General features: G+C 43.8%; 1 protein-coding gene across 3 annotated transcripts in view; it reads left to right on the forward strand.

The window, feature by feature from the left end:
- Positions 1-20,013, forward strand: part of Eml6 (EMAP like 6) — a 225,456-nt gene that overhangs the window by 142,711 nt on the left and 62,732 nt on the right. For all 3 annotated transcript variants that reach the window (XM_060365115.1, XM_060365114.1, XM_060365113.1), the window contains exons 14-19: positions 2,671-2,789; positions 5,335-5,521; positions 5,972-6,077; positions 13,627-13,720; positions 17,414-17,514; positions 18,698-18,900. In XM_060365115.1, coding sequence (XP_060221098.1) covers positions 2,671-2,789; positions 5,335-5,521; positions 5,972-6,077; positions 13,627-13,720; positions 17,414-17,514; positions 18,698-18,900 — 810 coding nt within the window. The remainder of the gene's footprint in view (positions 1-2,670; positions 2,790-5,334; positions 5,522-5,971; positions 6,078-13,626; positions 13,721-17,413; positions 17,515-18,697; positions 18,901-20,013) is intronic.

The raw sequence follows: 20,013 nt of genomic DNA on the forward strand, positions 1-20,013 counted from the left end.
TCAGTTTCCAGCGCCCACACAGTGACGCGCAACCATCCGTGAGTCCCAGGCACCCAGTGTCTCCCGCACTGCAGGTGGCAGGTGTGCATGGGAAACCCAGACACGCACGTGGGCAAAACAGTTCTACACTGACACCTTTAACCCCACACTTGGGTCAGAGGTGGGCAGATCTCCGTGAGTTTGAGGCTAGCCTGGTCTATTAAGTGAGTTCCAGGACAGCCTGGACTGTGTTACACAGAGAAAGCCCTTCTCTGGGGGAAAAAAAATATTATGTTTTTAAATAAGTGGAAGGTAGTTGCAAAGTTTTCAAGCTCAGTCCTGAACATTGGAGATTTTTGATTCTCTATCATGTAAAGCTTTGCTATATGAAAAAAAAAAAAAAGCTTTGCTCTATGCACAGTTGCGTAATTATTTTGCCAAGGCAGGTGCATGTAAAGTACAAGTTTTTCTCATTTCCTTAGCAAGTGATAGAAGCATCTGTTTTCAGGGCAGTCTGCACGTGAGCTCTAATCCTCATTTCTTGCAACTTAGGTAGCCATTGCCTGCTTATTTACAGTAAAGCCAACTGCAATGTGTATTGTTCTCTCAAGCAAGAATCTACTTGTAGTATAAAAGTTGCTTAACTGCATCCTGTTTTCCTCCACAAAAATTAGCTTCATCCTAGCAGAAAGCAGGGACTGGTAAAGCGAGGCTTCGAAGGGATCATACCATGGTGGTAACTGTGGAGGTTCGGTTCTCTGCCCTGTCATCTGTCTAAGTAGCATGTGTCTCCAGGTGTGTGCAACAGACTCTACACATGAATGTGGAGTTAACAGGACCCCAGATTCCACACACATAGCTGTCACTGTTGCCCAAGGTGACACGCCAGATGGGCCTGTGGCAGCTTCCACACACTGTCTTGGTGGGGCTGATGCAAATCCCAGCAGGTTAAGTTGCTTGCTCCCTTCCATGTGGCTGCCGTTTCAGGATAATGCTGACCCGGCTTCTCTCCAGGTAATTCCAGTGCGACTCCACAATTAATGTGCTGCTTTTCTTCCTCATTTAGGGTTGGAACAATCAGATTAGTACAGAGACAGTGCAGCCGACAGTTAAGATCAACTTCATAATGAGATCACTTTGACTGTGTTTTGATAAGTGTATTATGCAGTATAAAGCACAAAAAAGGACTTGGGAGGAAACTGTAACAGTGAGAGTGTTACACAAACACTAAGCAATACACCCAGGAGAAATGAGACTTAAGCGAACGATGTGCGCTCTGGGAGGGGATAGGGCGTTGTTTCGTTGGAGGGTTTTACTTAGCGGTGCTGGGAAGCCGCGGCAAGGCACGACCACTGAAATCCACGCCTTGGGCTTGGTATCCATGACTTATTTTCTGTTCTTCCACGCATATTGATTTACAATATTCCCAAGTTATTCCTGAGCAAACACTTTTATTCTGTTCTACAGATGGGAAGTTGAGGCCCCTGATGCTATGACATAGCCAGGAGAAATGCTAGAATTCGGTGCTCTGAAATAAGTAGTTGATGACTCGTAAAAAAAAACACTCATGAATTCACAGGAACAATTATCTTCAGACTGAGACACACAGGTCACCACATCTAAAACAGACAAAACAACTTCTGACTTCTTTTTTGATGGCTTAGGCCAAGTCCTAAAAGGAAGCTTTATCACAGCTCCATTTCCTAGTTTGTTGAGTGATAGAGTTGATCAAATTGTTGCGGGAATCTTTCAGTGGGAAGCACTCTGAGAGTGAAGAGAGCTGTCGCCAGCGGATGGAAGTCTGGACAGCTCCTGAAAGGCCTCCATACTGGCTCCAGTTTGGTTTCTCATTAAATCCTAAAACCACACAGTGAGGAGGGTGAACAAGCAAGACTCAGAGACGCAGACGTGGCGGTCAGCAGGTTGTTAATGGCCCATTGTTTTAGCTGTTCCTGCAGGTCATTCTGTCCCAGGTAGCAAGTGAAGCCATGCTTGACAAACAGGCAGGGCAAACAGTGCTTAAGTAAATCAATAAATCAGTATCTAATAATTGGTCTTTTCTATCTTATTCTACTGCAAAATGAAAATTTTCTTTTCTAAAGAAATTACTAATAGATTGTGCATTTTTTTCACATGCGTTAAAGTATTGTTTTGAGACTAAAACGTTGGAGAGGTAAAAAAACACATATTTTTATGTGCATTCATTGAAATATATAGTATTTCAGCAGCAGACTCTGAGTCTTGGGTTGACCCAATAGAGTAATTCAGACTCAGATCAGTCAAAATCCGTGAGGTCAGGGGACTACATGAGGAAGGGAACTACAAAGGACAATTCTAGAAAAAGAATGACTCACCAAGCTCCTGCTTTACAAATGCCAGAATCATCAGACATTTCTTGCCTTATGGAGTAAAATATATTTAATTAATAATTCATTTTCTTTCTTATCTACTAGAACATCAACTTGATCTTTTTCTGGATATAATTACCTAAGAAAGCAATAGCAATCAAAGGAGAAAGGAAATTATTTTAAACCTTAAGTGTTTGAAAGATTTCATGTTAGTCTGGTTCTATTAGGGAAAGTAATACTGATCTTATGTTACACAAAACCCACATTTTATTCGAACAATGCCGAGATGCTGTTTAGCAGCCTGAGGAGGGGTATTGGCTAAACATTTTTATTTTACTTGAAGGTTTACAAAGAAGATCTACCTCAGCTAAAGCAGCAAAGTAAAGAGAAAAACCATGCAGTGCCCTTCCTGAAGCGGGAGAAGGCTCCTGAGGACAGCCTGAAACTCCAGTTCATACACGGGTAGGTGGCCTGCCAGGAGACCCTGAGTTTCTTCCTCTGTCCCCACTAAGCTCGTCATTCGTCAGTCTTACTGCCGAGCCGAAGAGGCCTTTTAAAAGATATTCCCCTCTCCAGCTGGCACCCCTCCCTGCAGGGAGGTCTCAACTCACTGTCCAGCTTTCCTGGCCAGTGCGGACTTCACGGGCTTCTGCGCTGTAGCCACAGCTGCTGCTCATGGCTGTGTCTCCACTGTGTCTACATTCTCTAGTCCTCCAGTCCCTAGCTCTGTCTTCCTAGATCCACTCTAGGACAAGGGTTTCTTCAGATATTTTTTTTTTATATGCCCAAGACATCTGGATATTTTCATTGTCATCTTAAATGGTTGAGAAGAATGTAAATGTATCTGTTATAGTAGAAATACCTCAGTCATTTAAATGTAGCCAAGAGAAACCAAATGCCATGTTTCATTTCCAATATCGTCAACTTTTAAGGTACAAGAATAACTATTTCTCTCGTGATGCTATTTTCTATCATTCATGTTTTATGTAAACTCTTATAACCATTATAATTCTCCCATTAAACTGTTCTTCAGTATATGTTTTGAGAGTCTCCAGATACTGTAGTGTACCATCCATAGGAATTGAAGTCTAGCGTGGAAACTAGTGCACAGTTGAACACATACATGCTCACGGTACACGTGTGCAAATATTTATACATGTACATGTGCATGCAAGTACTAAGTAAAATGTAAAAAGAAAATTCTAAGACTGCATGGCTTGTCTGAAATGAGATGTATTGAGTATGTAAAATAAACCTCAGCTTAAAGATGTGGCAAAAAAAGCATACATTATATCATCAGAATGATTTTATATGTTGATATGATGATTTAAATGTGATGAGTTAAAAGTTCTTAAAATAGATTGTTTGTTTTTTGTTTTTTGAGACAAAGGCTCACTCTGTAACCCAGGCTAGCCTCAAACTTGGAGAGTTCCCTTGTCTCAGCTTCTTCAGTATTATGCAATGCGAAAATGTTGTTACCTATTGGTTCACATTTCTGTTAGATGGTTCTACTATTAACTTTTAAATTTTAGTTGTTACTGGGAAAACTGTCCAAATCAATTTAATGTTACATAGTAATGTCTTTAATTGTTAAGCATAGGAAACTTTATTCAGACTTTATCTTAATGAGCTGGTGTGAGGGGTGGTGTGCAGGCCAGAGATCAGTGCCAGTTGCCTTCCCCAGCTGCTCTCCACAACAATGGTTCTCGGCCTTCTTACATGCCACCCTTTAATGCGTTCCTCATGTTGTGGTGACCCCCCAACCTAAAATTATTTTGTTGCCACTTCATATAACTGTAATTTTGCTACTATTATGAATCATAATGTGAGTATTTTTGAAGATAGAGGTCTGCCAAAGTGGCCGTGACCCACAGGTTGAGAACTGAAGTTTATTCCATGGCGAGGCTGGTTGGCAGTGACCTCCAGGACTCTGCTTGGCTGTGTCCCATGGCTGGGACTCAAGCAGTGAGCACTGGCCTTGGCACAGAGCTTCTCACATGGGTGCTGAGTGTCTGAACTAAAGGACTCATGCTTAAACATCAAACATTGACAGAGCCTCTCCCCAGCCCACAATAATGCTTCAGTTCAGATAACAGTATGTATGTTCTTTATAGATAGAATGTGGCAGAGTTTAGCCCTTATTCTAGTCCACACTTCTCAACACTTTTTAAAAGATGGAAGCATTGAGTTAATTCTCACTATTATTTAATAGGAAAGAGCAAAATACTAATGTTTTTCAATTCTCCAAAGTCTTCCAGTAGTATAGACTAAAATAACATTTTGATTTTGATATCATGAAATGCTAATTCATCAATATTATTCAATAAGGAATTTGTTTAATTCTGTTAAACAAAGAATTAGCACTTGATTTACAAAAGGATGCACTAGCCAACAGTAAATCCACTAGTAGTTCCTTTCCTCCTAGCATTTACTTGGGAGGTAGAAGCAGAAGGAGGCAGAGCTCTGTAAATTTGAGGCCAGCCTCCTTTATGTAGTGAGTTTCAGGACATACAGAGCTACATGGTCAGACTCTGACTCAAAAAAACAAAGTTATTCAGTTGTGTTTAGAATTATGTTTGTTTGGGCACCCTGACGGTACTGTGCCCCAAAGTCATATGAACAGGTGGGAGATGGAGAAGGAGGACCCAAGGCTCATTCTTAGGTTGGATTGGATTGTTGATGTGTTGGTTCATTTTGAAGCAGCCTCATGTAGCCCGGACTGGCCTGAAACTTGCTGTGTAGCTGAGGACGACCCTCTGATTTTTCTGCCTCTGCTTCCCAAGTGCTAGGACCGAAGGTGTCCGCTGAGCCTCCCTGCACAGGCATTGCTCTTAGCAAAGAACGTAGGTAGTAGCTGAAGGTCTGGAAGTAGGTTCTGTGAAAATAATCCATCTCCATGTGCCTCCACTTGCATGGTTCACGTGAACACACTGCTTTGCCTCCACAATCCCTGCTCCCTCCGTGTGCTGCTCCTTCCACCGTGGCGCCTCCCGGGCCTGTGCTCCAGCTACAGAGGCTATGACTGCAGAAACAACCTGTTCTACACACAGAGCGGAGAAGTCGTGTACCACATCGCTGCAGTCGCTGTGGTGTACAACAGGCAGCAACACACCCAGAGGCTGTACCTGGGGCACGATGATGACATCCTCAGCCTGACCATCCACCCAGTGAAGGACTATGTGGCCACTGGGCAGGTGTGTGTCTCTCCTAGCCAAAGAGAAAAGGGTATTTAATTTCTAATTCTCTTTACCTACAAGTGAAAAAGGTATTTGGTAGGAATAAACATAAGACATGAAGCTGCAGGTTCTGAGAACACTGGGGAGGCGGGGGCGGGGCAAAAGCTATGACAGAATGACAGCAAAGTGCACATATAAAGTGGTGCCTTCAAAAATCCCTTAACAGGGAGTGTTCAGGGCAAGGAGCTGCCAAAACCCAACTCGGGGCCACAATGAGCCTCTTAGAAGCTTCAAGCCTGTTTCTTCTTCATCTGGAAAATACTGGGCAGACCACATTATTTCCAGGGCTCCTCTGAGCTGACGAATAATGTACATCGCTTTATTTCCCAGCTATGCTTGTCCCTAAGAAGCCATGCTGTCCTCACTGCCACGAAAGCATAGTTAACAGCGCTCATCCTGTTCCTGCAGGTTGGAAGGGACGCTGCTGTTCATGTGTGGGACACCCAGACTCTAAAATGTTTGTCATTGTTGAAAGGGTACCATCAGAGAGGGGTGTGCGCTCTGGATTTTTCAGGTAAGCTCTTACTGCTATCATAACATATGGGTCTGTGGCTAATTTTAAAAAAATATATCCTCCTACTTGTTTGAGTTCGGTTGTTATGAGGTAAGCTCTTTTCACATCACCTCTCAGCCAGGCTGGCAGCCATATGTGAATACCCTGCCAAGAGAATGTGGCCTTTAGATTGCACATCTTTTCCTTGTCACTTTCAGTACTCTTCCAAGTCACCACTTGAAGTTCACCTTAAGTTTTGCACCTGCTTGAGTGATCTGAACTTAAGAACAGCTGTCACTGTAGAAAGTCTGTTATCAAGAACATCAAATTTAAACCAGACATGTTGATAGCAGCTCCAACTACAGCCACTATGAGGCTGAGGCAGGAAGGACTGGCAAGTCCACACTTCCATGAGTTCCAGGCCATCCTGGAATACAGTATGGGACCCAGACACAGAAAATAAAAGAAGACTGTCGTTTTGTTCTGACGACAGTGTCCTTTGCTTTATAGAAGCTTTTCAGTTTCATGGGATCCCATTTATTGATTGTTGATCTTAGAGCCTGAGCTGTTGGTGTTCTGTTCAGAAAGTTGTCTCCTGTGCCAATGAGTTCAAGGCTCCTCCCCACTCTAACAGGTTTAATGTGTCTGGTTTTATGTTGAGGTCTTTGCCCTTCTGAATGAGAACTGAGCATCTTTCCTAGGGCCTGCCTTGTTGCTTAGCTTCCTTCGGACTATAAATTTTAGTGTGTTTATCCTATATTGTATATCTAATGACCACTTATGAGTGAGTATATACCATGTGTGTCTTTCTGCTTGTGGGATACCTCACTCAGGATCTTTTCCAGTTCCCACCATTTGCATGCAAATTTCATGATTTCCTTGTTTTTATTTGCTGAGTAGTATTCCATTGTGTAAATGTACCACAATTTCTGTATCCATTCCTCCACTGAGGGACATCTAGGTTGTCTCTAGATTCTGGCTATTACAAATAGAGCTGCTACAAGCATGGTTGAACAAATGTCCTTGTTGTGTACTTGAGCATATTTCCCATATATGCCTAGGAGTGATATAGCTGGATCTTGAGGAAGCACTATTCCTAACTGTCTGAGAAAGCACCAGATTGATTTCCATAGTGGTTGTACAAGTTTACATTCCCACCAGCAATGGAGGAGGGTTCCCCTTTCTCCACATCCTCTTTAGTATGTGTTGTCACTTGAGTTTTTGATCTTAGCCATTCTGACGGGTGTAAGATGAAATCTCAAGGTCGTTTTAATTTGTATTTCCCTGATGACTAAGGACATTGAACATTTCTTTAAATGTTTCTCTGCTTTTCTATATTCCTCTACAGAGAATTCTCTGTTTATCTCTGTGCCCCATTTTTTAATCGGCTTACTTGTTTGTTGCTATTTAACTTCTTGAGTTCTTTATATATTCAGGATATTAGCCCTCTGCTAGATATTAAACATATTCTCCCTATCCCACTTTCCATCCTCCTTTTATAGGTCTCTCTCTCTCTCATTAGTCTTTTTTGTTCCTCTAGAGAATTTTACTACAGTTTTCATTTACTATATATCATAATAATATATAAATACATGAATATGTCTATAAAAATCGAAGCTCCACAAAGGAGAGAAAACAAAATGTTCGTCTTTTAAAGATTGGCTTCATTTGCTGTGTATGATCAGATCCATTTTCCCACAGATATAACTTCATTCTTCATTATTGATGAAAAATTCCATTACATTTATATAGTACAGTTTTCTTATCCACCCTGTGCTGTTCCACACCGAGGCTGGTTCATAGCTGCTGTGCACAGAGCTGCAATAGACATGAAGTACGCGAGAGCCTCCATGATGTGTTGACTTGGAGCCCTTTGGGTAAAGGCAAAGGAGGGTTAGAGCTGGGGGATCTACTTCTAGCTTTCCTCTATGAGGAACATCTTTGCTGACTTCCATGGAAGAAAGATAAATAACTGTGCTTTTAGAGGGTTAACAAGACCCTTATTAAAATAGTGAAATAAAACTAATATAACTTAGAAGCTCAAAGGAATATGAGTTCCATATATCTATGGTGTTGGTAACATTGGAAACAACCCAGATGCTCCTCAACTGAGGAATGGATACAGAAATTGTGGTACATTTACACAATGGAATACTACTCAGTAATTAAAACAAGGAAATCATGAAATTTGCAGGCAAATGATGGGAGCTAGAAAAAATCATTCTGAGTGAGGTATCCCAGAAGCAGAAAGACACACATGGTATATACCCACTTATAAAGTGGATATTAGATATATAATATAGGATAAACATACTAAAATCTGTATACTTAAAGAAGCTAAGCAAGAAAGAGGACCCTGGGTAAGATGATCAATTCTCACTTTGAAAGGCAAATGGGATAAACATCGGAAGATGGAGAAAGCAGGAAACAGGACAGGAGCCTACCACAGAGGGCCTCTGAAAGACTCTACTCAGCAGGGTATCAAAGCAGATGCTGAGGCTCATAGCCAAACTTTGGGCAGAGTGCAGGGAATCTTATGAAAGAAGGTGGAGATAGAAAGACCTGGAGGGGACTGGAGCTCCACAAGGAGAGCAACAGAACCAAAAAATCTGGGAACAGCGGTCTTTTCTGAGACTGATACTCCAACCAAGGACCATGCATGGAGATAACCTAGAACCCCTGCACAGCCCCATAGCCCATGGCAGCTCAGTCTCCAGGTGGGTTACCTAGTAAGGGAACAGGGGCTGTCTCTGATATGAACTCAGTGGCTGGGTCTTTGATCACCTCCCCCTGAGAGGGGAGCAGCCTTACCAGGCCACAGTAGAAGACAATGCAGCCTGATGAGACCAGATAAGGTAGGGTCAGATGGAAGGGGAGGGGGACCTCCCCCATCAGTGGACTTGGGGAAAGGCAGGGAAGCAGTATATTGGAAACAACCCAGATGCTCCTCAACTGAGAAATGGATATATGTGCTTGCCTTGGCAGCACATATAGTAAAAGGAAGCAGTAATACAGCTAGAATTTAATAATCACTCAAGTACATTATAGGATACCAGAAGCTAGACACTGCCAGAGGAGCTGGAGAGATGGCTCTGTCACTCCCCTTCATCCCATGTTTAGTGAAATGTCTTTGTTTCCTTTAGAACAGGGGCAAGAATGGATGAACGTGGCCCTTTTCCATAGCCTACATATTTTCTTGCTCTGTACCAGCATGCTTTCTGTTTCCAGGACAACTTGTTACAGGAATCCTCGGTTTTGGCCCACTTCTATACGTAAGGGCACTTCAGTTTAACAGCTCCCGTTTCCCAGATAACAGTCACTAGGGAAGAACCCTGGAAAATCACATTTTGTGTTTGAGGCTAAGTGGCTAGAAAGGAATGTAGTGAGCTCTCTTCTGAGGGCTTCATCAACACTAATGGTTGCCTCTACATGCGTGGTGGGGGTTGGTTGATCCCTATGGTCCCTATGTCAAGGACTTTTGAGCTAATGTCTTCAGCTCATGCATGGTTTAATTACGTAATATATGCTTCGTTTCTGTTCTGCTCCAGTGAAGAACTGAGGTATTCTGGTGAAGTCCAGGTAAAGGTCAACAGTTACAGGACCACAAGTACCCAGGTCTCACCCAGCATGGTGGTGCACGCCTTTAGTTCACAGAGGCAGGAAGATCTCTGTGAGCTGGAGGCCAGCTTACACTACTCAGGAGTCCAGGACAGCCAGAGCTATTACACAGAGAAACCCTGTCTGGGGGTGGGGGAGCACCCAGGTCTCCTTTCTGTCAGGGCTCCTGGCAATCCCTCCTTGGTCTTTAGCCTGCCCCTGCTTTTCCCTGGTGCGGTGACTCTGGCCCCCTGTGGCACCCATGCTCGCTTACTCCCTCCTCCCTGCATCCACCAGCAACTGCAGCTGCCCCTCCCATCCTCAACGTGAAATGTGGAGGGGCAAGTGCTGCTAAGAGGCCACCAAGTAAAAGAGGCTTGCTCCCGGTGACGCATTCACCCCAAGGAGAAAGAGGAGCCAGGTTTTCTGGAGAGAGAGCGGCTCAGTTCACACAGCCCTTAAGCTGCCCTTCTTTTGCTCTGTAATCATGGTGCCAACATTCTGTGAACTGTGTGTGCAGAGGCACTTGGTGGCTGGCCTCTTGGCACAACAAGTTACATGGTCGGTAGCCCCAGCTGTATGCCTCAGAACCTCCACAGACACCTGTCTCAGCTCCCTGTAGGGGTTTCATGGGAACCAGCCAGTAGCACTTTGTATTTTATTAGAAAAACAAGCTGTCTTAGAAAGTAGGCCAACTTGAAAACAAGACAACACATAAATGGTTACACAATGGGGGATAAATTATATGCTCTCACCGCAGCCCTAAAGGAAACAAAGACACGTCTTTGAACATTGGCAAGGACATTTACATTATCTCATTACATAATGCATTTACATTATCTCGTTTAACTGAGCAACACTTTAAAATTACATTTATTTATTTGTGTGGACATATGTATGCCATGGTATTTACGTGGAGAGCAAATAGCAAAGTTTAGGAGTCAGTTCTCTCCTTCACTATGTGGGCCCTAGGGTCAACCTTGGGTTGCCAGGCTTGGTGGCAGGCACCTTTATGGCTGAGTCCTCTCACTGACTCTTGAGCTACAACTTTAAACTCTTAAAATTATTATCACCTCTAGGGAGAAAGGGGCACCATTTTTGTTTTGCAACAGTGTAATGAAAGTGCTTCCATGTGGCAAAGAAAAATCAATTAGGAAAAGTTCAGCCTCATAAATATTTTCTATCTCAAATGTCAGCTGCATAGTATCTAAAAGCCTTTATGCAATGATGCTGATTTCTAGAGCACATCTGAAACTGACTGGACTTCACTGTCTGCAGGGGAAAACCTATACATTTCCAACAAGTCCTTCATACAAAGACCAACTTGTCTGAATACATTTTTTTTCTTTTTCTGATTTGCCCTTTACTGTTGACTTTAACTGCCTTAGAACTATTTCTAGACTATGTTACAACCATCCATAATTAATAAATGTGGTGCCTAGGAAGGCTGAAAAGGACATTACCTAGACTATAAGAGTGGGGGGAAAGCCAACAACCCACTGGGGGCTGGAAACAATTGATTTTCAAAGGTGAGGTCAAATCTTTGAAGGGAAATGGAAACTACAGAAAATTAAAAGAACCCACTTTTACTTCTAAAGAGGGTGTGTTACAGAATTAGCTTACACCTACAGTACTCAAGAAAATTCCCCAGCCCAGGAAAGGGTGAGCTTTTGTTGGTCACATACTCTGAGGGTGAGATGGTGGGATCCTCACAGAAACTCTAAAAAAGAACCCTCCTCCCCAGAACTTCCCTATAAAATTAACGTTTGCATGTAGGGCCTCTTCAGAAGCCAGAGGTTTTGAAAACTGACGCTGTAAGCATACGGGTGCTCACATACCACAGTCACATTGACGTAGCGAGGCAGCATTGGGAAGCAGCCTAAGCTTTAGAACGAGTGGATGCAGAAAGAAGACGCGGTCTGTTAGTGCGCCCTAAGGGAAGGAGAGTGTTTAAAAGTAGTCATACAGCAGGACAGTTCCTTTCCTGTCTACTTGTACTACCCATGGGACATTCCATCTTTACCATCCCCATCCTCCTATCACTACCAGCATGTACCAAAACACAGCTTGGTGTAGGGTTACAAAACATGACATACTTACTATGAGCGTTAAAACAATTCATGATCTGAAAGGGAGAGAGAAAACACCAAAATAAAAATCACCAAATACTCAAGTCTGTTAGCACAGACTCAGCCAGGCCAGAAAATGGGCAGTGACATGAGGAGTGAGCAGAAAGTTTCTGCTCCAAAGTAGCAGAGAGACTTCGCTCAACTTGAAGCCTGGTGTCCCTCAGCTCACAGCGTCTACCTCGTGGTCATCGACTCCCTTAGCACATTGTCAGTGTCTTCGTGTGACGTACTCACCTTGCATCTTTAAACCCTGGCCTCTGCTGGCCCTGGTGGTTGAGCTTGGGGAAGATCTGCTTTAATAAGCTAGACCCTACTCTCCCTTACCCACCATCCTCCAGACAAGTCAGGTCTTAGAGGACCTCTGTACAAATAAGGCCACTCAAAGTGCCACTGGTTGGCACTTCAAATTGGGTTGCCAAAGATTTAGCCTGTAAAAAATACAAGAGGCTCAAGCAGGTTTGGATTTTTTTTTTTTTTTGGTAAGAATTTATTTGATGTATGTAAGTTCCATGCAACATAAATATAAAGACGCAGAGCCAATTCAACTGCACGAGACATATAAGACATTTTTCACTGCTTCTCTGAAATTCCAGTTTGATAAGGTCTCCTTCTGCATTACCCTAGTTTGGGGTCTATCCCTGACCTGCCTTGATACCTTGTATGGAGGAGCCACCCAGTTTCTCACACCCCTGTATGTCTCTAGGTTAACGATGGTCCTCTGCGGAAGGAGAGGAGTCCCTGGTTAACTGATGCACATGAGCTAGGCCACCCCTCTCCTAGCCACTGCACAGTGGTGGGAAGAAGCCAGTCCTGGCCCTGTGACGCTGTTCCTTTGAATCTAGCCTGGCAAGAAGGCACAAAGGAAATGATTATTGATCGTGTCTCTTCTTCCATCTTGAAGGGGAAATGAACATTAACTATATTTATTTTAAATTTAAATGTACAGTCAGTACATTTAGAACTTTAAAAAAAGCCTACATATCAAAACTGTATCAACAATTGACAACACTGTAAATATTTAATAATAAAGTTACTACAATGCTATTATTAATCACTTTCACAGAGGTGTTGCAATATTTAGGTTACAATAGGTGAGAAAAGATGAGCCAATTGCTTGGGCAAGGTGACCTTGCTTTTGTTTCTCAGAAGAGATTTATGTGGAGAAAAAAAACAAGTAGTTTTACATCAAATGTAGGACTGTAATTTGGAAGAACAGGCGGGTGTGTGTGTGTGTGTGTGTGTGTGTGTGTGTGTGTGCGCGCGCGCGCGCGCGCACGCGCGCATGTACACGTGGGTACAATCATTTAATTTCTTGTGTGTGTGTTTCTTGGGTCAAACGTGGGGCCACGTGCCTGTCAGGCTACCTCTGCACTAATGACCCACTTTCCCGTCTTAAAATTCTCTTCATGGATACTTTCTAAATGTCTATGATGAGCACATTTCATTTTACTGGAAAAACTGAGAAATCAAAAACTTTCAGTTACATGGTCATCTTTTGTCAGAGCATTTTATGTCTATAATGCGTTTAACTTGGTTTAGGCTTTTTAGGTTTTTTTTTTTTTAGAGTTGAAAATAGTCTCATAGTCCCTCCCTTCCAGTAAATTTCCTAAGATTGTCTGTCACAGAATCAACAAGGCTCAGGTCGCTTCCTTAACAGGGTGCGAAGCGTGGCCTGCCGGGGCTGGCCTCGCTAGCCAGGACGTGCCTTCAGAACCTTTACCAGGGCTTCTCACACCTTTCCCTCTGTTTCAGACAGATCTGAGCCTGAGGAGCACTGTGTATAAAGTGCTCCGGCTTTTCGCCGAAGAAAGGGTTTCTCTGACTTTTGTGTTGTTCTCCTGCAGCTGATGGCAAATGTCTGGTGTCAGTCGGTTTAGACGATTTTCACAGTGTCGTGTTTTGGGACTGGAAAAAGGGAGAAAAGATAGCCACAACCAGGTAAGAATCCACGGTTCTCGGGACACCCTCACGACAGCTTGCCTCAGTGAAGGTCGGAGTTCATCCACACAGAAGGGGATCACATAAGCGAGCACACGCTGCTGGCCTCTGACGGTGCCAGGCCCGGTGTTCAGTGCCAGCGTCCACAGGAGGAAAAAGCTCCGGGGCTTCTTCCTCACACCCGTCTGTAACACTGCTGTTGTCCCTATGAAAACGTCCCCCTCCCTCCCCACAGCAGAAGAATCCGTGCCTCCCCTCCTGTCTCTCTGTGACAGCAGCTGGGAAGAGCCGTCAATGTCACTAGAGGCAGAAGCGCTGCTTGTCACCAGGCTGCGGGGAAGGAGGCCCCATCGAGGCAGCTGCCGCCCGATCCAGAGCAGGCAAATTGTTTCCCTAATCCCACACCCTATAAATAGACTCTCAAGACACTGCTGTTTACAGCCCATCTGTCCTCCCTGACCCCAGCTCCTCTTTCTGCCTCTTCAGCACTAAGCCTGGCCAGGCCTGTCCTCTCCCGTCGGGCTCAGCCATGTGCACAGCTAGGGCAGGGGGCAGGACCGCTGGCAGCCTCGGTCCGGGAAGGCAGCTCGTTGCCCAGGCAGCCTCACACCCTCTCCGTTACTTATGCCCTACATTCCAGCATCCTGTCTGTGTCACAGCATCAAAGCCAACGGCCTTGAGCTCCAACGCTGGCCTTTTACATGGACGCTGTCGACTAGTGTCACATGGGAAGGAAGCTCTCGGTGGCTGACTGTAAAGAACGAAGGTCTGCTGCCTGCGGGAGTCCTGAGGACTGCAGCAGACCTTAGGGAACCCCGAGGCGGCTGTGGAGAGGAGATTCTCGGCAGCCGTGGCACCCACAGCTCCGCCTGCGTGCTTCTCCTCTCTCCCGTCCTTCTCGTGTCACTCGCTTCAGCCCCGCTCCCCTCTGGGCCCTGTTTCCTTCCAGACTGAACACTGAATTTTAGTGTAATATTCCCGGTAAGGTACTCTCTACATTTATACCTTATCTCCAGACAAGCCTGGGCCGCATTCCAAAGGCAGGAAAGGTGCAGGAAGCCCTGCCGTCTTCGAGCAATTCTCTGTATTGGTGACGTCAGTCGGTTCTCTTTCCCAGGTGGAGGACTGGGGATCGGTGAACTCTGAGGGAGAACGCTAGACTTTTAAAATACTGGATAAATGTGAATGTTTGCATAATATTAGTTCATGCCATCTGCACAAATATATAAATAACCAACTAGTTCAGTAAAAACTGTAGTATGGCCTTAACTGAGGTGTGAAGGGAGGTAAGATTCTAAAACCAGGGAACCGAGAATTCATGCTGCCTCAAGTGGCCCCGTCCGGGCTTGCCGCAGCCGCTCAGCTTCTGAGGCTACATGCCACCCCTAATGTCAGCCACTGAGTCTCAGTGGTGCTCTGAGCAGAGCCTAACTGCAATCCTGCTTCTGGCAGACTGTTCTGGCAGGACAGTTGCTCTATAACACTGTGGTCCCAGGGCTGAGAATGTCCTCCTTGGGGTGGGGCAGCAAAGCACCACTGCTGAGGCCCTGCACCCACACAGGCCATCTTCTCTACACTGCACTTTTGGGGTCATCCTTCATTTATGAAGGTGTTTATGTGAGTTTGCTCATTATCAGCTCAGGGAATTAGACATTCACAATTACCAAATAGGGGTTTCTTAAGCTCTCTACTGAGGCTCGGCATGGTAGCACACATTTTTAATCCCAGTACACAAGGAAGCAGAGGCAGGTAGATCTCTGTGAGTCCAGGCCAGCCTGGTCTACAAAGCAAGTCTAGGACAGTCGAGGCTACACAGAGGAAACCCTGTCAAGAAAGGAAGGGAGGAAGGGAGGAAGGGAGGAAGGGAGGGCGAGAAAAGAACCTCTACTGAGATTGAGCCACTTTATTTGGATGTCTTTGTGCCATTGCTAACTTGTTGAATGATTTCAGCCAGCTATTTACAAATGGAATTTTGAGATGTATGTTTATCTGTCTGTCTCTGATTACAAAACTAAATTTATTTTAATTTTTAAAAGAAATTATTGGTATACCTATTTTATCTTCAGCTTTGTGGTAACATTAATTTTATGCAATAATGGGTTTCATTATAATATTTTATACATGTAGATAATGTATAATACATGATCACATTCCCTGCCCATTATCCTCTCTTGTTCCCCTCCCATTTGTTTCCAATTGGTCAGCCTCTGTTTTTGTGGTGTGTGTGTGTGTATACATGTGTGTGTGTGACTGTGCTTGTATGTGTCTGTGAATGTATGTGTGAGTGTGTGTGTGCGTGTGGGTGTAGTGTGTGTGCATGTGTGTGTTTATGTGTGTGACTGTGTATGTGAGTATGTGTGTGCATGTGTGTATATGTGTATATATGTGTGTGTAATGTGTGCATACATGTGTATGTGTATATGTGTGTATGTGTGTGAGTGTATGTATATGTGTGAATGTGTATGTGTGCATGCATATTTGTGTGTGTGTGTGAATTAGAACAAGTTACAGCAGCATGAGTAAGGGACTCTTGAAGGACCAGAGACAACAACCCCACTGAAGATGTCTCTTTCTCCCCCAGCAATCATTAGTTGCCTCTAAATGTGCAAAGAACAGGGCCTCTTACTCCCCTCCCAGCTCCATGATGCAATGCTGATGGACCTGTTCTTACGTAGGCCTGACGCAGGCAATCACGGTCGCCGAGAACTCAGGAGTGCCTGGGAGGCAGAGTCCCACAGTACCCTTCCTGCAGCTCTTTCCTGTCCTCCGGCCCCAGTGTTTGCAGAGCCTAGAAAGGGCGATCCAGACGTCCCATGTAGAGCAGAGTATTCGACCGTCACCTACTTTCAGCATTTTGACCAGTTAGGAACCTCTGAGGTAACTTCTGCTGACCACAAAAGAAGGTTTTCTGACCAAGCTAACGGTAGCCCTGAACTAGGAGCAGAAACAAATATTCAATGGACGGTTGACTGGGGACATGATTCCATTCAGCAGAGCAGCAGGAGCTTCTCCACCATGGCCGACGGCCTCCCCAGCCACAGGCTTTTGAGCAGGTTGCAGGCAGGCATGCGTTTCCTCCTTCAGCCTCACTTATGAAGTGGTCGGATACCTCCATAACAGCCATGCTCTCCTTCCCCCAGTGGACGCCTCTTGCCTGGACGTAAACCTAAACTTTTCATTGTTTAGCATCCTAAAGTGTTCTGAATTAGTAGATGACATCCTTTTTCTTTCAATGGCTGTGGGCCAGGGGCTTCAGTTTATAGTGAATCTATTTCTAGCCAAAATTCACTGATAGAATATCTTGCACAGGGCGTCCGTTTGAAGCTTTTCTTTAGTAATGCTGCCATTCCTTTTCTTTCTCCTATCCAAGATGTCACCATCTTAGAATTAGATGCAATCCCATGCGGGTGTCATTAATTTCATCTTATGGAGACATTCGGATACATTTAAATTTTTAACTCAAAACTAAGTAAACAGAAGTGGGAACATTGGGGTAAGGAAAGAGAGCAATCTCGTACATGTAGCCTCCACAATGCTGTTGTTTTATACTCCTGTGTGTTTTAAACATTTTCTTACTTGCTTATTTATCCTGTTGTACGCTCAATGAAAATGAAATCAAATACATGTTTTGAATGTAACTATCAATAGTTTTGTCCAAACTAGATGTTGTTTTTCTCTGTTTGTCTCTTACAGGGGACACAAAGATAAAATATTTGTGGTAAAGTGTAACCCACACTATGTTGATAAGTTGGTTACAGTTGGAATTAAGCACATCAAGTTCTGGCAACAAGCAGGTACTGTCACATTGTTATTTGGGTTTCCCGTAGCTGAGAGCAGACCCCTTGCCTTGGTCCTATTGCCATTGGATGACCAGAAACAAACTCTGCAAACTGAAATTAAACTGTTCCTGATAAATACTCTCCCCCAGCTTCGCATTGGACTATTTACTGCATAAACTTGAAACTCAAAACTGTGTATGATATTCTACACAGTCATCAGTGTCCAGAAAGCTTTTGAAAATGCTCTGCTGTGAAAACAATGATTTTCACATTGAGTCATCTGAGCTGAAAGCAGTAATTATGTTATAATGCTGAGTAGGAAGCAATTACTTTGGTTGAGTGAATAAGTTTTCAATATTTTGAGGATTCTTTTAGTAATACATCAACAAATTTAGCATATGCATTAAACCCTGACTCTGTGCACGGAAAGTGATCAAAATAAATATTTGTCAGACTATATGCTGACAAGAACGAGGAATAAATAAGCATGAGTAAAAATGGGATAGTAGCCGACTCTTATTTGTAAGACATTATTACAACTGTATCTGAATTCTTAGTGTTACCCTTAGTACCAATGTTCTGAGGCCCTCTGCCTTTACAGGAAGGACAGTAGTAACACCCCGTGTATGCAGAAGCCAGCCTGGGTGGAAATGTCCTCAATGGTGCTGCTTTTAGCAGCGATGGTCAGAGAGTATAGAAAATTGTGGTGATATTTTTCTTTCCTGTATATTGTATGCAATAGTTCCTTCTCACTCCAGAATTGCCAGGAAAAAAAAATTGAGGCAGAAAATTTATAACATTTACATTTTACACATACTATATGCTTTCTTCTTTTTTTTTTTTTTTCGGTTTCATTAAAGCTTTCCTTGCTCCCTGAGCCAGAGTTACTGTCCCCTCCAGCAGACCGACACTTAGGTTATGTGTGTGTAGGACTAGAAGGCGTATTGATCCCTCTGTCTAACCAGACCTGATTCCCTTAGGGAACCCTGTCCTTGAATTATGCTAGCACTGAGTACCACATCTGGAAAGTGGGAATCGGGCAGATGCTGACAGAGTGGCCGAGTATATGATACCTTTGTTGTTTCTGTGACTTTGACACATAGTATAGACAATGTTCTTGTCTCTGGAGATAACCCTTCTCTGTGCTTTTTGGAAGCTTCAACTCTCTAGGGTAATGAATGCCCTTCTTCTGGTCCAGGTGGGGGCTTCACTTCTAAAAGAGGGATTTTTGGAAGTGCTGGGAAATTGGAAACAATGATGTGTGTTTCTTACGGGCGAATGGAAGACCTGGTGTTCTCAGGGGCAGCCACTGGAGACATTTTTATCTGGAAGGATGTTCTGCTGCTGAAGACGGTGAAGGCGCACGATGGGCCCGTGTTTGCGATGTATGCACTGGACAAGGTATGGGGTGTCTGTCAGGCTCTTTTCCTTATCAGCTTTAGGAGAACCACTAAGATGCCTGGATCTAAAAATGGTCCCATCTGAGTTAGGAAGCAGTTGTCAGACAGGACTGACCAAAGAATCATAAGGAAGAGAACACAGATTTTTAAACATATTTTCTTGCGTTAGTAGCTGTTCTTGTACCATTTCTCCATTTTCTCACACTGGAGTTCCTGGCTGTCCCTCCTAGAAGTCACTTTAGGAGTCAGGGTTAGATATGGACACACAACGGCATAAGAGACCACAGGTGCATTTCAGCGACTTCTTTCTTTCCAGTGACAGCAGCATCTAGAGACCCAGCAGTGCCAAGTAATTATTTTGTTGTCCCTCATATTAGTTAGGGCCAATTGTTATGCTTCTGAACAGACAGGTTCGGCGGTCAGGAGTGGCCGAGGGGAGTGTATGTACGGGTTGTATTTCCACTCCAGTCCATTGTCCCAGGCGTTCCAGCCGCCAGTTCTGCTCCACCGTGTTCTTTACAAAGACACCGGGGTGCTCAAAGCACGTTCCTTCAATTAGAATCCCTGAAAATGGCACCTTTTCGCTCAGTCCTACTTTGTTGATTCATCTGTGCCTCCGACCTTCACTTTAAGCGACTCAACACATTTAAAAAAATATATCAAGTAAATATGTCGAACCCGAAACAAAAGTAGGTCTTTGCTATAATAATAAAGTACAGTTAAAAATAATAGTTTTTGTGGTGAAGCTGCTCCTTTCCTGGTGGATTTGATTTGGGCTGAATTGTAAGTGTTAGAAAAAGTTAAGGCATAAGGCAAAATTTGTGGAGGCCTAGAAGTCAGTGTGAAGTAACCGAGTCAGATGCTTCTATTATTTAGTAAATTAAACTATAAAATCATCATGAAAAGCAATAACATGCTTTAGAGCATATCATCCTCTACTTGTATTTAAGTTGAGGATTGACTCTCTTTGCCACAGTTTTACCCAGCTGTTCTCAGTATCCACTATAATTGGCTCTAGGACCCTGGAGAATCCCAGGGTCCAAAAGTCCTCAGGTTCCTTTTCTAAAAAACACAGTAGTATTTGCTTGTATCCTAGGAGCAGTTGTGTATAACA

This window comes from Meriones unguiculatus, chromosome 12, assembly GCF_030254825.1.
Source record: "Meriones unguiculatus strain TT.TT164.6M chromosome 12, Bangor_MerUng_6.1, whole genome shotgun sequence".
NCBI lineage: Eukaryota > Metazoa > Chordata > Mammalia > Rodentia > Muridae > Meriones > Meriones unguiculatus.